Source organism: Octodon degus, unplaced genomic scaffold, assembly GCF_000260255.1.
Source record: "Octodon degus isolate 3935 unplaced genomic scaffold, OctDeg1.0 scaffold00005, whole genome shotgun sequence".
NCBI lineage: Eukaryota > Metazoa > Chordata > Mammalia > Rodentia > Octodontidae > Octodon > Octodon degus.
Window position 1 is genome coordinate 16,971,165 of NW_004524581.1, and position 20,579 is coordinate 16,991,743.

At 56.4% G+C, this 20,579-nt stretch overlaps 1 protein-coding gene across 8 annotated transcripts in view; it reads right to left on the minus strand.

The window, feature by feature from the left end:
• The window catches only part of Dlg5 (discs large MAGUK scaffold protein 5), a 117,806-nt gene that overhangs the window by 11,570 nt on the left and 85,657 nt on the right, over positions 1 to 20,579 (minus strand). For 5 of the 8 annotated variants that reach the window (XM_004624079.2, XM_023718995.1, XM_004624078.2 and 2 more), the window contains 14 exons: positions 18,591 to 18,683; positions 16,055 to 17,074; positions 15,053 to 15,176; positions 14,547 to 14,691; positions 12,890 to 13,002; positions 12,269 to 12,358; positions 11,860 to 12,010; positions 8,576 to 8,738; positions 8,327 to 8,460; positions 7,609 to 7,755; positions 5,482 to 5,665; positions 4,793 to 4,941; positions 3,976 to 4,146; positions 2,640 to 2,836 (listed from right to left, as the gene is read on the minus strand). In XM_004624079.2, coding sequence (XP_004624136.1) covers positions 2,640 to 2,836; positions 3,976 to 4,146; positions 4,793 to 4,941; positions 5,482 to 5,665; positions 7,609 to 7,755; positions 8,327 to 8,460; positions 8,576 to 8,738; positions 11,860 to 12,010; positions 12,269 to 12,358; positions 12,890 to 13,002; positions 14,547 to 14,691; positions 15,053 to 15,176; positions 16,055 to 17,074; positions 18,591 to 18,683 — 2,881 coding nt within the window. The remainder of the gene's footprint in view (positions 1 to 2,639; positions 2,837 to 3,975; positions 4,147 to 4,792; positions 4,942 to 5,481; positions 5,666 to 7,608; positions 7,756 to 8,326; positions 8,461 to 8,575; positions 8,739 to 11,859; positions 12,011 to 12,268; positions 12,359 to 12,889; positions 13,003 to 14,546; positions 14,692 to 15,052; positions 15,177 to 16,054; positions 17,075 to 18,590; positions 18,684 to 20,579) is intronic. The other 3 variants (XM_023719008.1, XM_023718999.1, XM_023719024.1) reach the window with 3 other exon arrangements.

The following is a 20,579-nucleotide window of genomic DNA, read 5'->3' on the forward strand; positions in this document are numbered from 1 at the left end:
TTTTTTTGCGGACCCGGGGATTGAACTCAGATCCTTGAGTTTGCCAGTCAAGCGCTTATCCTACTGAGCTATCTCCCCGGCCCCCTCACTCCCAAAGTATTGATTACTAGGTTTTTTTATTTGTCTGTTTATTGGATACAGGGTCTCGCTAGTGATCCTCCTGTCTCAGCCTCCCCAGCAGGATTACAGGCATGTGCCACCATGCCGTTTTGGGGACCAATATGGCACACCTAGAATCCAGAACAACATGCAGTACCAAGGATCAAACTCGGGTCCTTGTGCTCACCAGGCAGGACTTAGACCACAGAGCTATCTCCCCAGCCCCACTGGTATGTTTTATAAGCTGCAACTATAAAACACAGCCTGATATAATCTTATTCTGCTAACTTGTTTCTTTAAATTCTTATTTATTTTTATTTTTATATATTTATTTTTTGTGGAACCCGGGATTGAATTCAGGCCCTTGAGCTTGCCAGGCAAGTACTTATTCTACTGAGCTATCTCCCTGGCCCCTATTATTATTTTTTGTTTTTGAGACATGGTCTCACTCTACAGTTCAGACTGGCCTTGAGCTCACTATGTAGCCCAGGCTGGCCTTGAATTCACAGCAATCCTCCTGCCTTGGCCTTCCGAGTGCTGGGATTAGTGTGTGCCACTGCTCCTGGCCCCTGTAGATATTAAAATGCCCCCCCCCAAAAAAAAAGTGTACAGGAGGATGTGTGCAAGTTATTCACAAACACTGTGCCATTTTATAGACAGGACCTTAATATCTGCAGTGTGAATCTGTGAGGGTCCTGGAAGCCACTCTCGGGGGACCCAAGCGAAGACTCTAGACTGGTGTGCTGTTCTGTGCCCAGGGAGTATCGCCAAAGACAGCGGTACCAGCACACCTGAACTACAAGAAACACCGAAGGAGCTGCTCGGCAGGAAGAGAACAAATCCAGAAGAGGAGGGTAGGGAGGAGGGGCGAGCAACAGGCAGGGCAGGAGGAAAGGGCGAGCGCGCGTGCAAGCGTGGCACTCCCCTGGGCTTAAAGTACGCGTGCAGTTAAGATGAGAATCGTGAGCTGGGAAGGCGGAAAATGGGGGCAGAGCAGTCCAGTGTTACGGGGCTACTGGGGGGGCAGTTAAACCGTGGCACCTGTTAGGCAGGACAAATAAGAAACAGTAAGACGGTAAATGGACGTCACGCTTATGGAATCAAACGCTGATTTCACCATACGGCGTGTCGTGAGTGTACTGCTCACACCTCTAAAAGTGTATATGCGGCCAGGTTTGGCAGTGCACCTCCACCGGCAATCCCAGCACTCAGGAGGCCGAGGCAGAAGGGTCAGCCTGAGGCCAGCCTGAGCTACCTAGTGAGTGTCAGATCGGCTTGAGCTCTACCGCAAGACCCTGTCTCAAAAGCCCAAACCTAGACAAATATATAAAAAAATAAAAATGCAAGTGTACTTTGCTATACACGTACTCTGACAAAAATTTTTAAAACACAAGACTTTCACAGTGGATTAAAAACAATCCACATGGTGCCGGGAAAGAATGTGTATTCATAATATGCAGCCAAATTTATAGGAAAAGAACCATACAAATAGCAAGCAAGGGTCGGCGAGATGGCTCAGCGCACTAAGCGCCTGCTTAGGCAAGCACAGGGATTGGAGTTCCATCCCGGGCACCAGAGGCCAAATCAGCCCCTTCCCCAGGGGTGCTGAGCCAGCCACAGAGTCTGGGCATGGTGGCACACGCCTATAATCCCAGCGCTGGGGAGGCTGAGACAGGAGGATCACAACTAGTCTGAGCTGCACAGTAAGACCCTGTACCAAATGCATTAAAAAAAAAAAAAAAAAAAAAAAACTAAAAAGGCTGGGAGAGTAACTCAGCTGTCCTTGGTTCAATCCCCAATACTGCCACAAAATAAGAAACTCCACAGTTAGCTATAGGTGGTACAAACACAGGCAGCAGGCCCAGCTTGCTCCATGATCCACTGCATGCCCAGCCCATCCTAGTGGTGACAGTGTGGACCATGAACCGCAGTGTAGCCATTCAGCTACTAGGCCTTTGGCCTCAATGTTAACTATGAAGAAGGAAGGAGGCCAGCAGCCCATGCTTCTGCTGCCTGCTGTCCGCACCCCACCCGCCCCATAGGGGACAGACACGTGGACAGCGCAGGGCCTTAGGAGCCCCATGTGCAAGGGCCTCCTACCGTGCACGACAAATGCATCTCGTCCACAAGGGCCGTCAGCTACGGCCCCAGCAATGCCGCCACTAACACTTGCGTTTAGGCCTCCCGTGCAGATGCGAGCAGCTAAGGCAGAAGCCGCAGAGTGGACTCCCAGACATGCTGCTTACAGAGACCCTCAGCAGAGGCACACTTTGCCTTGCCCCTGCCTTTTCCACGCTGCCTAAAATGAAGACGTAAGGGCTGGAGCTGTCAGGACAGATGGCGGCTGCGAAGCTTGGAAGGCGGAGGCCACACCCTGAGGCTGGGAGACTCAGGAAGGAAGCAGCACCGCGCTACCACCTGGACAACCCCTCCAGGCTGGCACACAAAGCCAAGCAGCCCTTTTCTTTGTGCAGACCCCACCTGCGAAGCCTCAGAGACCCTTCCAGGAGGGCCCACAGGGAAGTGGGCCCAGCACCTGCCTTCGAACAGCGGAATGGAGTCATTGGAAAAGGTGTCCAAGGCGAGGAGGTCCTTCCCGTCTTTGGACCCGCTGCGTTTGTGCTTGTGTTTCCGGCGAAAGAAGGACCGGCGTGCAGCCGCTGACAGTGTCTTTGCAGCGCCGCTGTCGTCTTTGACCTCGGACATGCTGAGCCTCCTGGAGAACTCCTGGTCCATCCTGCAGTCCCAGGAGACAGTGCCAGGGAAGCCACCAGGAGCCCCACCACCCTCCCAGGGAGGACAGCGGCCACACCAGAAGCCAGGCTTCTGCCACCTCTCCTTGGGCTCCCAGCTGATCCACAGCTGCAGCAGGCACTGAGTTCAGCGCCAAGGAGCTGCACTTGGTGACTGCATGCCACGCTTCCTTCCATGGAAAGAAGGAAGGGCCACGCACTGCAGGTGTCTGCCCCGCAGAAGCCCACAGCTGGACACCTGTCAGCTCCACACAGGCAAGGCTGACTGCTGAGGCCGGCTGGGGACAGGCAGGAGGACAGCAGGCAGGGCACGTGCTGTGGCTCTGATGCTATATGAGGGCTAAGGGAGCTCCCACGGGACCCCAGCACACTCCTGCAGGAACAAGTTACTGCAGACAGAGCAAGCCTGGCGCCGGACACCCCATGCCCCATGCTCTCTCCTTTCTGCACTAGGTTGGCTCCTCCTGGGCCCCAAACACTGTGACACAGCCCAGACGGCTCCTCCCCATGATCTTGCATTTTCACCCTCCAGAACATTACCCAGCCTCAGTGGTTTTGTTACAGCAATGGAAAAGAGACTGACACAGGGCAGTGACTAGTAGACACAGGGTTCTGAGGTGATGAAAACGCACTAACGTGAACCATAGAGACAGTGGCACAGCCAGCCACAGAGTCTGGGCTGTCTGAGGATACACTAAAGAGTGCTGCACTGTATGCTTGGGGCATGTATAGTACATGAATTACAGCTCCATAAATCTGGTTGGAAACCAGGCTGTGCCTCCCACCTTGCTACTATGCCTGTGCACAGACACATACTTAGGGAGTTTTTAAGACAAGCCACATGGAAGGCCACATGGAGGGGGCCACAGGTGAGGCCACACTGCGGGGGCCACATGGCGGGGACCACATGGCAGGGCCACCTGGCAGGGCCGCATGGCAGGGCGCACAGCCTGGAAGCTGACATGGATAGCGGAATCAGCCTTCCCAGCTCTGGCCTGCCTCACCCCAGGGGACAGAGGTCCTGGACCTCGCACGGGGGGGGGGGGGGGGGTTGGGGAGAGGCGGTGGGGCACCTTTTTTTTTTTTTTTTCTGCGCCGGGGGGGGGGGGGGGGGGGCACTTACACGTATTTGCTGGGGATCTGCCCACGCTGCATCTTGTGGGCGTTTTCATCCAGCTGCCACGCCATCCAGCACCCAAATGCACCCTGGGGCAGGGTGTTGTCCACATAGAGGATGTCGTCCTTCTTAAAGCTCAGGTCATGCTCCACCTCACCTTGCCGGTCGTACAGGGCCCTGCAGCAGGCAGCAGAGGAAACCGGGTCAGGGGCCGCCGGCTGCCAGGGACGTGCCGTGGGCCTCGGCTCCGGGGGCACTGCTCACACAAGGGTGTCCCCAGACGCCATCAGAAGCACGATTCTGTGCACAGGACGACTCCAGACGACAGGGCTCCAAACTTTACAGAACAGGACTGAGCCGCTGCCTTTCCTCCTGAGCCAGGCCCCACCCCGTCAGGGAGGGACGCCTTCCTGCCAAGGACCGAAACCTGATCTTTCCTCCTCCAACAGTTTCCTGGGTGTCTCCACCTGCGCAGTCAAGGCCCCCATCCCTACAGGTGGGACATTCCCTAGGAAAAAAGCCTGTCACTTGCCACTCTCAGAACAGAGAGGGGATCTTATCAGTGCCTTATTCTTCTTGTAGCCTCTGACCTCAGGGAACGTGATAGAGCTTCTGAGCTCCCCCCGGAGACCCCAGTGCTGTCCCCAAGTCCTGCTTCCTGCAGCACACAGGGGAAGCCTCGAAGCTCCCCAGAGGCCAGGAACCGTGAAGAGAAAGCCCACCTATGGGCAGAGGTAACAGTGGTCACGGCCCCAGCCTGGGGGACAAGAAACACAGCTTCTATTCACCAGACAGCATCCACCCAGAGCCCTATTCCCAGCACCTGATGTAGAAGCCATCGCCAGGAAGCCCCTGGATCCTGGCAAAGTCCTCGGGGCGGTGCTGCACCTTCAGGCGAGTGACATCCTTGGGCTTCAGCATCTCCACGTAGACCTCCTCCACCGTCCTGTTGCGCATGTCCAGGCTGCCATACTGCCGGGGACAGCACCCAATTCAGAGGGCAGTAACCAAGGGCAGCCCAGGCATCGGGGTAGAGGGACATATCCTCCAGTCTTGGGACAGTCTGGTCCTGTGCCCCTCCCCCAAGCCTGAATTCTGTGTCATGGCTACCAGGTCCCCTGCTCCATGGCAGTTGTGCTTCAACAGCTTCTCCCAGGAAAATGCCTGTGGGTGCCCCAGCAAGCAGGGGCTGCTCCACGTACTGCCCTGCCTCTTGCCTATGAAACTATACCTTGGCTGTCTACCAGCCTACGCCCTCCCACGGGAACCAGAACACCCCAGAGCAGGCCACCATACCTCCCGCCAGCTTGGGGGCCTCTTTCTGGCTGCCGGCCAGAGCCAGGGCAGTGTCCGTGAGTTCTCTCAGTGTCTGCCCTGCTGGTTGCTGCCCTCCCAGATTCCCAACACTGAACAGCAGCACTGGCAGTCACCAAGAGAGGGGCTATGGCCCTCCGCCTCCTGTGTCCCAACTGCCAGCAGAAGTGGTCCAGCCTGCTTGGCCACAGAGCTCACCTCGAGGATGAGGTCACCTGGCATGAGGCCGTCAGGACCCTTGGCAGGGCTGTCCTCCTCCACCTCAGCCACAAACACCCCGTGCAGGTTCCCGCCACACAGGTGCACACCAAGCTCCACCTGGGACTTTTTGATGAAGACAATGCGGGGCTCTGGGGACTTCTTGTTGGTTTCTCCCACCATCCTTTCGGGTAGAAAACAGAGTTCCCAGTCACATTTAAGCAGGAGCAGAGAAGGAAGGAGGAGGAAGAGGAGGAGGACAACAAGAAAGGAGGGAGGGCAGCCTGCAGACAGCAACTGTGGCGAAGGCCCTAGCCCAGTGCTGTGGAGCCCACAGCCCACACACCGCAGCCGGCACGCAGAACCCTCTATGAGCACATGAGCCAAATTGCCCTGGACCTGGACAGTGGGCAGCTGGAATAGTTTCCAAACCTAAGAAAGCACCTCAAAATTTCTGCCATTGCAGATGATGCTAAGAGCCACCAGGAAATCCACATGGAATTTTCTGTCACTGCAGTAGCAGTGAATAAAGGGAATCTTAGCAAAAGATTTTACAGTTCTGTAAGACGGAGACAGCCCCGTGTTTTCTCACTTCTCGAAATTTGAAGAACTTGATCTGTCCTGCTCACGCGGGACATGGAGCTATTGGAATTCCCAGGAAGCTCTATCTGGAGAAAGCAAGCCTATGGCGAGCATGCAACAATCGAGAAGGTGGAGTGTGACGGGATGCCCAGGAACGGCATGGTTGCGAGCTCTGCAAATGAAATCCTTAATGTGTGGGATTCTCTGCCCTGCTATTTTAAGTCAAGGAAAGCCCTCAGGACCACTTTCCTTCTCTGTGTGGATCATCTTATGCTTGCGAGCTGCTCAATTTCAGCTTTGAATTGTAGCAAATCTGATACAAGAAACAGAGTAACAGGTGGCTTGAGCGCTGCACTGCTCCTCTAAAAATAATGAAATAGGAGCCAAGGTTTGACAAGTTATCAGCATGCGGACAAGAGCAGGGGTCACACTGACCTGCAAAAGCAGGCCTCATGCAAGTTTTTACCTTTCAATTACAAAGCAGGGGCTGGTGAGATGGCTCAGTGGTCTAAAGCACCTACTTAGAACAAGCTTAGCAAACACAGGGACCGCGGTTCAATCCACCAGCACCACATGCCAGCTGGCCCCGCCCCCAGGTGGGCTGAGCTAGGCCCCCCACACACACACACACAAAGCACAGGGACCACGGTTCAATCCCCCAGCACCACATGCCAGCCAACCCCGCCCCCTGGTGGGCTGAGCTGGCCACACACACACACACACAAATTAATTAATTAATTAATTAATTAAAAAAAATTACAAAGCTGTAATCACAGCGAACTCTGGTTTTTGTGTTTTTCTTTTAAGAGAGAAGATGCCAACATGTGATTGTTTTTTCTATACTAAAACCTCAGTGTTCGGGCTTAGCTGAAGGCTTGGCCCACTGCAAGATCAGCAAGAGGGTTCTGGCTTGCAGTCTGGGCACTGGGCCTCTAAAACGCTCGTCCTCACTGCCCTGGCCTGTCCTGCAGGTGTCACAGGCCCTGGACGGAGCTGCCAGCAGTCTCGCTGCAGCTGTAGTTCTGCTGACTCAGCACACAGGCAGGAGGCTGAGGGGCAGCGCAGCTAAAACAGGCCGCCAGGTAGAAGCCAGCTGGGGACCGGGCTGAAACCAACATTCAGCCCTGCTGCTGCTGCCCTGCCTTGGGAGGGGTCTCTGCTCACCCCCAGCAGTCATCTATCCCCACCTCGCTGCTCCATGGCGGCCGGCTACAACTCCCACAGCACTGTGATGGGCTGCACGCACCCTGTCACCTGCCTGGGGACAGCACTGCTGCTGGAGGCCAGAGCTCAGAGCTGGCTGGGTGATAACCTGGGATGGCATCTGGGGCCAGAATCAGAGGAGCGAATGGGAAAAGGAGGGGAGACAGAAGGACAGTGACAAACAAGGCAGAGAGAGGACAGAAGAGAGAAAGCAAGGGAGGGAGGGAGGGAGACTGGGGTGGATGTGTTCTGCAGCCCAGGGTGAGCCTGGCCACCCAGCACCCAGCCCATAGAGACGCACTCGGTGGATGAATGGGGGCCCCAGTGCACATATCCACTGACCTGGAGCTCGGAGTGCTCTGCTTGGCTGGGGGGCTGCCGGGGCCCTCGTCTTGCTCCATCAGCGGGTCGATGACAGAGGGATGCTCTGGGGTGGTGGCACCACTGCCCTGGTTAGTGGAGTGAGCTCCAGCAGGGTCCAGGTGGGAGCTGGGGACAGAAGCCAGGAGAGATAGAAACACAGGGCCACCCGGAGCCCCTCCCTCTGTGATGCCCACCAGGTTGGCTGCACATGTGAACAGGGCACTGGCTCTGAGCCCTGAGCCCTGGAAGGGCAAGAACAGCAGGCGCTGGACTCATGGCATCTGTCCGTGCTCAGCTCAGGGACTCTTCCCCGGTGAGCAGCCCAAGGGACGGGTGAAGTCGTCACTGTCCTTTTGCTCAGTGCCTGCATCCTGACACCCCTGCTGGGCCGTGGGCATGCCCTGCGGGCGCGAAGACCCTCTGGTCATTTAGCCTGTGACCAACTCAGCACAGGGCAAAGCAGCAAGTGACAAGTGCATGCTCATGGACAGAGCTGAACACTGTGTGAGCGAGAATCCCACCAGCGCCTCAGCTCCTCGTGAGTGCGAGCCACAACCGTCTGACTCCACACACTATTTTGAGAGGAGCAGTCCTTTCCCTCTGTGTCTACTCCCCAAAATCCAAGGTGGATGGAGTCCTGCTAGCAGCAGTACACCACCCCTCCAACCAGTCCACGGCCGCGGCCACCCCAGCTCACCTGGAGCGGGAGTGGCTGCTGAGCTGGTGCATGTGAGGGTTATACTGGGTCAGGATGGTGATGGTGTCGCACTGCTGGCCAATGATGAGCCTGGCCTGCTGCTCCGTGGCGCTCCGCAGGTTTATGCCATTGAACTGGGGAGACAGCAGGGCAGGCTCAGTGACAGGGCAGGGTCTCTCCCACAGATGTGAGAGCTGCTGTTTCACGGCAGGAGGAGGAGAGGGAGACTAGAGGGCCGCTCACTCTTACCTCGAGTAACTGGTCCCCATACTCAAGGCCAGCCTGGTGGGCAATGCTCCCTGGGGTCACCTTGGAGACATAGATGCCACCCTTCTCTCCGCTCACGATGGAAATGCCCAGTGGCTCTGAGCCCTTCTGCACCTTCACGTGACGTGGCTCCTCCACATAAGGCCTGGGAAAAGACAAAGACTGAAGTCAGGCATGCCAGGCATGTCATCAGGGGCTGAGAGAGCCCAAGCCCAGTGCTCCCAAATGATCCAGCTGAAAGGGGACACGATGAAGTGGCTTGTATATGAGAGGACACACATTCTCAAACCTCCATGCACAAACAGTGCCCCTGGATGGGCAGGAGACAGCGAGCCCTAAGACAGGACATGGCCATAAGAAAGGGCCCTGACGTGCACAAGGAAGGACACACAAGATTCATGTATGAGAGGATCAGCTTCCAAACGTGCAAATCCTGGGGAGGGCTTGTGAGACACCCTGTAGGGAAAAGATGGCCTCTGGGGTGACACTGGTCCCATAAGAGATGCTGTATGATCCCAGTTATGTTTTCTGGCCGCATGGGGTGACGCAGACTGATCGTGGGAGTTAAGCTGTTGCAAACTCAAGCCATGGGAAGTGGGGTGGGGGAGGCGCGGGGCAAGGCTGTGCCCATGCACCAGCTGTGCACTGTGTCCCAGGGAGCGAGGGCGGGGGCTCTGGGGAGCCTCACGTCAGGCCAACCTCAGACTCCTCAGCGAGGAGGATCTGGGCCTGGTGGCCACCGGCAGCCTCAGAAGAGATCTGTGGTGGAAGACACATCTGGATGGCAGGCAGGTTAGAAAGGAGAGAAGGAAAACTCAGCCGAGGGAGACAGCCCAGGCGCCTGCCACAGACAGACGCCAGGCCTCCCCGAGAGCACGGAGCAGGAAATCTCAGAGAGAGGCTGAGAGACCATCCCTCTCAGGTCCCCAGGCTATCGATCATTCCTCAGGTCCCTTCTGGAGCCCACGGAGGGATCCCAGGCAGCATGGGGGGAGACACCCAAATCATCCATCCCACCCCCAAGAGGCAGAGGGGGTCGTGGGCCCAGCACCCTCAGCCCAGCTCCCAGACCAGCCCTCTTGGAATAGCAGAGATATGAAGTCTTCTAAAACTGTCCTCTTCTCCCCACCCTCAGAGGTGAGCCTGACCCTCCAGCCCTGAGGGCTCTGTGCCAGCCTGCACCCACCCGAGGCAACCCCTGTGACTCACCACACATCAGGGCCCCAGCTGACTTGGAGTTGGGAGAACCCAGAGCGGGCAGCCACCCAGCGCCATCCCACACCCAGCCTAGGTCCTGGGGAGGATCCCACCATCACCCGCAGCAGCAGGCAGCGCTAGAACCGTTCCCTGTTCTCCTGGGGATTATGTGGTCCCTGCTGTACCCTGAGGCATGCATTCACCTCAATAAAGGGACATGCAACCAAGTCACAGCAACAGCCAAGAAGCCCTCGCAACGGTCCCACAAATCGGGATTACAAGCGTAAAGACACAGAGGGCAGGCCACAGCGTGTAAAGGCCCCAAGAACGACTCTGCTCACGGTGACCCGCGCCCGGGTGTACGTCTGTGTGTGCAGACGCCTCCAGGGAAAGCGCCGCCATCCACACAGTGGCCACCCTTGATAAGATGGTTTGGGGTGATTCCTTTTCGTCGGAATGGTTTAAATTTTTTTATACTATACACCCAAGTTTCCTTGGAACAACAAAACTACTTTGTAACTACTTTGTAAACGTGGATATTACAAATCACTGAAGAGATGTGATTATGTACATAAAGTAATAAAAAAAGCATGCATTAAGTACATGTATATGTGTATCATATACTGGTCAAAAGGCAAATATCTACAGGCTCTTTGGTTGGTCACGCAGCTGTACTCGACTTGTTTTCTTCTTCCTGCTTTTCCAGCTTTCTTAATTTTCCATAGTGGTTCTGACAGTGAACCCCAGACTCAGGGAAGGAGAGGCGAGCTTTCACGAGTGGGCTGCTGCTCAGGGAGTTCACGCACATTCAGTTTCCTCTCTAATCACATCACAAGTACCACAGGGGCAGGAAGGACCCAGGTTCCCGGCTCTTGGAACCTGGTGAGGGGCTAAGGGAGTGCCTCACTGAGCACACCAGGCCCTTTCATGACAGACACCCTTCCTCTGGGGACGCTGTCGACCTTTCTCTCGGTGAGCGCCAGAGCTTGGGTGAGCAAAGCCCCCAGTCCCGAACTCCTGGATGCACTGCACAGCAAAGCCTCTCGAACATTCTCTAAGGACTGCTCCCCCAGGCCAGGCCCTGGGCCAAGGCACCTTCTGCCCACCTCAGGTCTCTCGGGTCTGACTTTGCTGACTGACACGTTCAGGTTTTCAAGATCTGGATGGAGCCTTTACACAGAACCATGGTCTAGTAAGCTCCAGGTTGAGGAGAGAGAGCCAAGGCCAGCGGGGTGCATCTGAGATCCCAGCTACACCACGGGCCGAGGCAAGAGATGGAGACAAAGCCAACCTGGGCAACTTAGTGAGAGCCCACTCCAAAAAAAAAAAAAAGAGGAGAGGGAGAGGGCTATTTGGCGTGTACAGTGTGCGTTGGGGATGGGTGACGTACTTGGCTGAGGAGATGCTGAGCCTGAAATTAACCTAGAGCCCACATGCACAGGAGCCTGCACTTAGATAGAAAGGAGCGCCAAGGGCTCACTGTGCTTTCCCGCTGGACATCCGCCTCATTCCACTATGACAAGATCTGGGGCCCCGGGAGAAGAACAGGCGATGTAGCTAATAGGGGGAGCAGGTTTTGCTGCTACTGAGCCTGGCCAGAGCGTACTATGTGGCCACAGAGTGACTGCTGCCCTTGAACCCAGATTCCTCGCCCGGGCACCGGCCAATCACGGCCAACAGAGGACAGCAGCCAGGCTTCTGCAGCTCACTATGCACAGCACTGAAATGTGGAGCTGGGAGACTTCAAGCGGTGTCCTGACACAACTGCCACCACATTATCCCTGTCCGGTAGACCCTGCCCATCCTGCTCCATCCCGCCATCTTTGCCTGCCCACCTTCGCTGCAGGGCCCAGGCCAGGCCAAGCGCCTGCATTGAACACCCTACGGAACGTACAAGGAACACACTAGGCCACGCCACCAGGGAATGCCGGGTGACCCCAACTAGAGTGGCCAGGCCCCAACCAAATCAAGGGGAGCTCCCCATTGCTGCCGCCTCTACCCGCAAGCTGGGCCTGCACCCTCACCTACCAAGGGTTTGCCCCGGCCACTATTCCCCCCACCATGCTCACCTGTCCTTTCTCCGCTCTCCGTGGGACGTGGGGTTGACAGCGATTCTGGGCAGTGTGGAGGCAGAGGCCTGGGGCTGGCCGCACAAGGGCAGGGTGTCGATGTTCAGGGGGGACTGCGGAGGAGTGCTGCACTCGGAATGCGACAAGGACCCTGCAGGAGAGCGGGGAATGGGGCCCTGAGCTGGCACCTGCCATGGGCCTCCAGTCCCAGCGACGCGGTATGGCCTGGGTTCAGCTGCCCAGCCCCATGCGGCCTTCCGTGCCCACAGCGCCAGGCCTGAGGCTGGGCTCATGCACCTTCTCTGGCCAGCCAAGAGACTAGCAAATGAGAAGCTGTGCTTAGACGCCCTGTGTAAGGAAGAAGGAGAGTGTCACAGTGAGCAGTGGGGGACAGTCCCACAGACTTTACCTCTGTCCGAGCCCATAACCGAGCGGGGGTATCTGGGCGTCAGTGGGATCTTGATGCGTTCCGCCTTGAACTGCAAGTTACTGGAGGAGCCTGGGATGCCACAAGGAGACAGGACGTGAGGCCTTGTGCCAACCTCACATGGGCACCCAGGTGTGGATGGTGACACACAAGCTGGGCCCTGCTGGCTATGCCAGGGGCCAAGATGGGGATCGACACGTGACCTCAGTATTGGAAGGAACCAGACTGCTGCAGGCCGAGACCGCACAAGAGCCCTGTCCTGGCCAAGGCCCGGGGTGGACAGTGACCCAGTGGCTGCCGCGACAGGGCCTCTCATCTTTTCCCTCAGCCCAAGAGTCACTGCAAAGACAGCACAAGACCCCTGGGGCTCCATCTGCCTAAGTGAACAGCCAAGCACGCCACACTCGGGCACCTGCAAAGCTCAGGGGCAGGGCAGGCTCCTGAACAGCCTGTGGCCACTATGGAGAATGGGCAGGGGAAGCAGCCCTGAGTGCAGAGGAAGCAGCGGTCCCAGACCCCTAGGGGACACCAACTCGGCCCCAGAGGGGAGGAGCCGCGAGCATCAGGAGCCCGCCCCCAGGCAGGGTCTGACAGCATAGTTACCCAGCCGGGCGCTGGAGGGCAGTGAGTTGGACCCATGGGAGGCTCTCACTTCAGAGCAGTCACCGCAGGCCCTGTAGCTCAGGTCCAGGCTCAGGCGTCCCTGGTGCTGGACACTGCGAGAGAACCAAAGAGGTGAGAGGAAGAACAGGACCCAACGTGGCCACTGGGTCACGCAGGGCTGGGCCTGGACCTGCCTGAGCCAGAAGATGCAGGACCCCCCGAATGCCCTGTCCACTTCTCAGAGGTGGCATCTAACAGGACCACTTAGGGAGGACAGAGTCAGAGCCACTCCCACTTCCGTGGCAGGTTTCGGATAGGGCTCACCGGGAGGAAAGGATGCTGTGGGGAAAGGGACTTTACAACAGGTAGGCACCAGAGATGGGCACGGAGGGAGGGGCTGGACAGGCCCCAAGGACCTTGGAGAGGGGACCACGGGCCTCAGGACAGAGCACTTAGGGCACCAGGGGGCAGCAGGCAGTGTCCAGAGTCACCGTGCCAGGCTGGCCTGGGATCAGGCCCCAGGCAGGTCTCTCCCGGATATGTTATGAGACCCTGTCTCTTTCCTGCTGAAACCCCACAGTACCGGACCTCTACTGCACTCAGAATGAAACCCAACTCTATCATGGCTGCAGGTCCTACAAGGTCTGCACACTGTGGGTGGCAGTGCCCTGCCAAGCTCCTGCCCTGCCATGCCCAGCACCCAGACCCTGGCACCCAGCAGAAGCTCACCCATGAAGTCCTATGTGCAGGACATTTTTCTGGCCTCAGCAGGTGCCCTCCACTTCAGTGCATTCCCAACCACCCAGTCTCCTGGCTGGCACATTACTCTGCCTTCCAACCCTCGGGGCCACCTGGCACCACCTGACAACTCTGCTTTCTGTCTGCCTCCCACACTTCAACCTAGAGCACCCAACACAGGAAGCATCTTCTTAGTTCACTGCCATCACCCTTAGAACTAGAACTGTCCTCGGCACAGAGTAGGCACTCCACAAAAATTTGTCAAATGAATGGATAAGAGTGGCCATGAACCTGCTCACTCACTTTTTTAAAAGTGAGTGTCAGGGTTTTGGGTTTTTATCTTTATTTATTTTGCGCAGCTTGGACTCGTAGTGATCCTCCTGTCTCAGCCTCCCCAGCACTGGGATTACAGGCATGTGCCACCACGCCCAGACTTGGTGCCTGGCACAGCATACTAGGAATTGAACCTGGGTCCCTGCACTTGCCAAGAGGGTGCAGAGGCAACCAATCTATCTCCCCAGCCCATAGGTTTCTTTTTAAATAAGACAAGTCATCACCGTTCTACAAGAGCACAGAAACACCTCTAATAACAAGCTATAGAAACAGTCCCTGAAAGCAGAGTCTTCAATCCAGTTCCTTTGAAGGCTCACAGCCCCCATCGTGAAGGCAGAAAAAGCAGCCAGGACTTGGCTCAAAAGCCTCTGTGTCCTGGGAGGAGAGGGTGGAACACAGCCTGGGACAGGAGTCTGGAAACTGCACCCAGGTGAACTCAGAGCATCCCAGGTCCCCACTCTGCTCAACCCTGTCCCGTCCCAGCTTGCCCAGGGGGCCTCCTGCCCATGGACCTCTCTGAGCCCTGGAGCTCCCTGTCTGGGGCTGCTGGATGGCTGGGGTACAGGGAAGCACATGTTTGGCATACCTGGGAGGCAGACTCTGGGGGCCAACTTCCCGGGGCACAGGTGGGGAGCTGCAGGGGCCCACCCTGTGGCTGCGTACAGTGTACATGGGGTTCCGCAGGATGGAGCTCACCGTGGGGCTGGGGGTCACGTTCCGGGGAATAGTGCCTGCAAATGGGCCGGGTGAGATCAATCGCCCCAGAGCACCCGGGCAGCCCTGGACAGATGCAAGCCCTCCCCCACTACAGGGTGACAGCCACTGTCTGGAAAAAAGGACTCTAGATGGAGACCAGAGTTTTAACTACCACTGACCACATGGCTCTGCCACCTGCCTCCCTTGCTCTACAGAAAGGGAGGGTTCTCCTGATTCCAACCCCACCCACAGTGCTGGGGGTAGCACTTCAATAAGCTCCCATGTGGCATGGATGCCAGACACCCTAGGTGGGGCGGCACCTCCTGGCTCACTCCCCAGACACCAGGTGCCATGCGGCTCCACAACAACCCCCACAGCCCCAGTCCCCTGACTCACCCACAGAAGGTCTGTTGGGGCAAAACGGGGAGTTGCCCTGCCGGCTGGAATGCCCTGGTGAGTGAGGTGACCATTCCTGGGCCTCTGGGGACAGCTCTCCACTGGGGGGGGCACTCTTGTGCTCCTGCAGAAGCAAAGGCAAGGGAGGCTGCTGGGCAGAGTGAGCTACTGGAGTCCATTTGCAAGCCATCTGCTGTCCCCCACACTTGGGCACAAGACACATGGCACAGGAATGAGGTGACCTTGCACACCCAAAAGGGAGGGCCATCCACACAATCTGTTAGCACGTAATCCCAGAAGACAACCTTGGCCCCCTTTTATGTTTTATGTTCAGTACTGGGCATTAAACCAAGCCTATGCATGGAGCTACATCCCCAGCCCACTTTTAGTTTCTCTTTTGAGACACAGTCTTGCTAAATTGCCCAGGCTGGGCTTGATCTTGTGGTTCTCCTGCCTCAGCCTCCTAGAGTGCTGAAATTATGGGCGCATGCCAGCAGCACCAGCTAGACTCTGCCTTTTAGTCTCACACACGCCAGTCCCATAACACTGCACAGTGTGCAGCATCCACTGTGAACAGTGTGTGCTGGTGCCTGCCAGAGTCCTGGCTCCCAGAAATGCCTCCCTCTGGAAGTGACAACAGCACACAGAGACCACCAAGCCACCCTGTCATCGGCTAACACCTTCCCACATACCACCCAACTCTGCAGACCCTTCAGTGCCACTCCACATTCTGTGGTCTGTTGTGCAAATTCAAAGCCTTGTTGCAAAAGCAAGCCTAAGGCTACACCTATGAAAGCACGGTCTCCCCAGAGTCACACTGCTTCTGCCGTGTGCCACATCATCTGCCCATCTCCTGGCGAGGCTGCTTCCTGCTGGCATCCACCTGCCACCCCACCAAGAGCAAAGGCAAAGCAGCCAGGCCCGCAGGAGCTTGCGGACGTCAGTGCTGGACCACTCGGGGGCAGGCCAGCTTCCCCGCCCCCACCCGAGGCTGCGCTCTACCTCCAGGAACTGAGCGGGAATCACTACCGGAGCCAGCTTGGGCCGACAACTGGGAGCAGACTTCGGCCGGCGCCGCTTCTGCCCCAGCTCATCCGCCTTCTGGGAGGTGAGGTCCTCGTCACAGGACTTCTTGGCAGGCAGGCAGGAGGCATCTCCATCCCCTTCAGGGTAGTAGCTGGAAGCGATGCGGACCCGGGCCTTGCGAGGGGGCGACGCATGCATGGGTTCCCCGGGATCCAGGCTGGGTGGCGGGGCGGTGGGGGGGCTGGTGGATGGGGAGCTGCCCACCAAAGTTGCCTCAGATTCAGAACTGGTTTCCAGCCGGTGCTGGAACTTGATGGAGTCACTCCTCTTGGGGGGCTTCGGGGGCGTCAGAGGCCCCACCCTCTTGGAGGGCTGGGGGGAGTGGGCAGGCCCAGGGCCTGGGAGCACATAGTCAATTTTGGGGGGTGTCAGGGGGCGTTTGAAAGTGTTCGGGTCAAAGATGGACTTCCTTTGCTTTGGCTTCTTGTACACGGAGAGCTTCTCTGGCCCCGCCACAGATCCAGGCACAGCCTTGGGCCAGGTCCCACCGCTGTTGGAGCTCTCAGAGTCCCCCTTGTCCAGAGGGGCCTCCACTGTGCCGCAGGGGCCCCCCTCACTCTCAAAGGGCAATAGTGGCTGCCGGCTCCGCACGTCCACCAGCCCATAGCCACGCTCCCCAGAGGTATCAGAGCAGAAGGAGCTCAGGCTGCGCTCAGAGGTGCTGGGACAGGCCTGGGGGGAGCCTGAAAATGAGTCCCCCAGAAATGGCTTGTGCAGAAAGGGGCTGCTGCCTCCGGGCGCGCCCAGCTCCTTCCTGTCTTCCGGGCGGTCCTCGTGGAAGATATCCGTCTGCGTGGAGTTATTGTGCTGCATCAAATTCCTCTTATTATGAGCTTGGACCTCCGGGCCGTGGGCTCGAAAACTTACCATCTTATCAGAGTCTTTGATGTTTTCAAAGATGTTCTGGCCACTCCAAGAGGCGCTCTGTGGGAACACCTAAACAGGAGCAGCAGAAGGACGAGAAAGGGACAGTCAGGGGATGGGGTCAGGAGAGGCCACGAGGACTTGTCCCCAGTGGAACGGTGGGCAGGGAGGACCCAATGCCCCCACAGAGAGAATGACAGGCACATGCACATGAAGTCTTCTCACGACCCTGACCACTCTGAGCTCACACGAGAATAACAGAGTTCCCCCAACTTTGAGCACTTTCTGCAGGCACCTGCACAAGGTCCTACAGTTTTAAAGCCATCAAGCATTAAAATAAACCTCTCGTGGTAGACCCAGGCCGAGGACCTTAATCAGGTCCCATAAGAATGGGCTATCTGGCACAGAGGCCCAGGGGAACCCTGCAGGCATGCCGCTAAGTGAGGGAGCCTGCTTGCACAGGCCACACATTGTGTGACCACAGCCACATGATGTCCCGAGACAGGCAAAAGCTCGGGGACAGGGAAAGGAGCACTGGCCAGCAGGGACCTGCCAAGCAGGCGCCATGAGCAGGCAGAGCGGTCTCAGAACAGCGAAACCATGCTGTGTGACGCTGCAACAATGGATGTCTGTGGAGTACTCGCGTCTAAACCCACAGAGCACACAACTCCAAAAGGGACCCTCTGGTGAGGGACGCGTTCAGCCATCAGTGAGGCACCCGCAGCGGCCCCCAGACTGACAAGTAAACCACGTTCACCCCAGATGCCAGCGGGGGAGGTGCAGGCAGAGGGAGCGTTGGTGCCGGGGGCTGGGTGGGGTCCGTGAGGACTCTGTTGCAGCCCCACTGTTCTGTAAACCTAAAACAGCGCCCCAAAAAAGTCTATTAATTTAAAAACAATGACTTAATTTCGAAAACATCTCTTAATGAAATGAACAGAACCCATTGTTTCCAACTTTGCATTTATAACTCTTTCAACGATACAGAAAAGTTGACAGGGAAGTACAACGAATGCCTATACACTCATTACCTGGATTCGAGTTGTCTTTATGGTCAGTATGGATACCACAGAATGGCAGAAAGCAAGTCACAAACAGCTTCACATTGTGCTCTGTCAACTTTAGCAGGCACCTCCTGCTAAAGTCATTTAGCAGGTCATTCCAATGCCGAAAGAAACTAAGGATCCTAAAACCCTTAGTCTTCTAATCATCCAGTCCAGATTCAAATGCACACACCACGGTGTGTGGGCACACATTTGTAGACCCAGTACTCAGGAAGGAGGCTGAGGTTTCCTGCAAGTTTGAGGCCCACCTGTGCTACAAAATGAGTTCAAGGCCAGCCTGAGCTGCACAGGGAAATCCTATCAGGAAGGAAGGAAGGAAGGAAGGAAGGAAGGAAGGAAGGAAGGAAGGAAGGAAGGATTTGCACACATACAGCTGTCTCCAACATGGCCACTGGGGGGCTACGTGTGTTTTTCAGCCTGGCTTCACGTACTCCCTGCAGTTTGTGAACCAGTCCCTTTTACTCAAGGACCCTGGTGGCCCTGAGCAGCACACAGGGCTGGGACAGCAGAATGAGCGAGGCCCTTACCTTCAGGAGGGAAAGCGTCAAGGAGTCCTGGCAGCTGCGCAGCAGGGATTCACATTCATTCAGAGACTTGTTGTCCAGTGCAATGCCATTGATCTAGGGCCGGACAGAGGGCCGTCAGCTCACCTCGAGGCGACCACCTCGGCATGGCGCAGGCTGCCAGGTCAGGGCTTAGCCCACCTGCCACCCTGGGGGGCCCCACGGTGCCCGGCATCTCCAAGAAGGAGCCCGTCTCCTGGGACCAGGACTCCGAGGATGCCTGCTACCACACCACAAGGACCCCGGCTCGCAACCTCCATCCCCGCTCCTTCCTGTGGAACATGGCAAGGGTCTAGGAGGACACCAAGCCAAGGCTGGCAGGGAAGCAAGGTCCAAGCTGGACAGCACCATGTGAAACGAAGCCCGGCCATGGCCCACTAAAACTCAACAAGCTCTGCGTGTCCTGCCCAGCTCGCTGTCCACATCCCTCAGACACACACTCTGCTACCAGTACAAGTGCAGCGAGAATGGCTAGGCCAGCTCTCCTGGACCACAGCACATGGCTCAGCCACGACAAGGAGCACAGTGCTGGGCATGCACAGCCACCTGGGTGATGGGCAGGCACAAGGCTCAGTGGAGAGGCACCTCAAAGCCACCCTGTGTGTCCCGTGCACAGGAGCCCTTCCAAATAACAGCACAATTGCAAAGTAGAACACCACACAGAGTGACACACAGGCCACCCCAGGTCCATCTGGAGGCACTGACAGGGCAATAGGACGACCAGACCCAGGCCCTCCCTGTACTATTTTTGCAACTTCCTGTGAATCAATTATTTCAAAGTGAAATTCTTTTAAAAAGTGAACATGATGCAGGGGCTGGGGTTTTGATTGCTATGAGTCTGACCTGTGTAGTGAGTCCCTGTAGACCCTGTACCAAATACATAAAAAAAAAAAAAAGCGAATGTGGACAGAGCTCTCATCTTGCAGTAATGGATTCAGCCCTTTCTCCCTTCATCATTTTTGCACATTTTCAGGGGTGACATGCTGTTTTAAGCTCTGGCTCCCCAAAAATCCAAAGAAAGCAAAACAGCGAAGCCAGGAGATCCGCTCAAAGGCCGTCCCCCTCCCAGGGCACGAGGCCCACGATGGCACTGAGTGCTTGGTGCTGAGGCTCTCGTAGCCAGGGACAGCCTAGCTCGGGGTATACGCCATGGCACACTCCTGTGCAGCCCAGGAAAGGAGGTGCCAGCAGCTGCCTATCAAGGCAAAGATGCCAGCAATGTGGGCAGCTGCCCTGTGACTCGGCCACCTCCCAGCGTCTGAAGGGCTTCCATCACCTGAGATACCGTCAGGTGTCCTGGACTGGCTGCACACATAGGCAAAGTTCACTGCGGGATGGTGTACAACAGTGAACTCTGAGAACAGCCTGGGCACCCATCCAGAGCAGGAGAGTTTAAGCTGTGTGCATCATGTACCAAACACAAGTCACAAGGACCATTTGGAAAGAGGAACACAGTGTAGAAGGCATGCTGCAGATGCCACATTGGGATGCCACAAGCAAACAAAACCCAGAAACCTTCACACAGGTGTACCGCTTCGCATAAGCACTGGGATTGACACCTCATTTCCAAAGGGGAGGGAGGGGACAACACAAAATTCCCAGTCCTCATCCTTCCCCCCCTCCCCTTTCCTTTTGAGGTGCTGAGGATGGAACCCAGGGCTCTGTGCAAGCTGAGCAAGCAGCGCTCTACCTTTGAGCTGCATCCCTAGCCCTTGCCAGTTCGTCATCTAAAAACTGTCTTTCATGTATGAGAAACACAAAAACACTAGATGTTAACTACACCTGGTAGCAATAAAACTGATTCCCATTTCTTTCCTGGAAATTTTCAATATGTAATTTTCTTCTCTCTAGGGCATCAGGAGAGGGACATAAATTATTTTTTTTAAATTTTTTTAACATTTATTTAGTGTGTGTGTGTGTGTGTGTGTGTGTGTGTGTGTGTGTGGCCAGCTC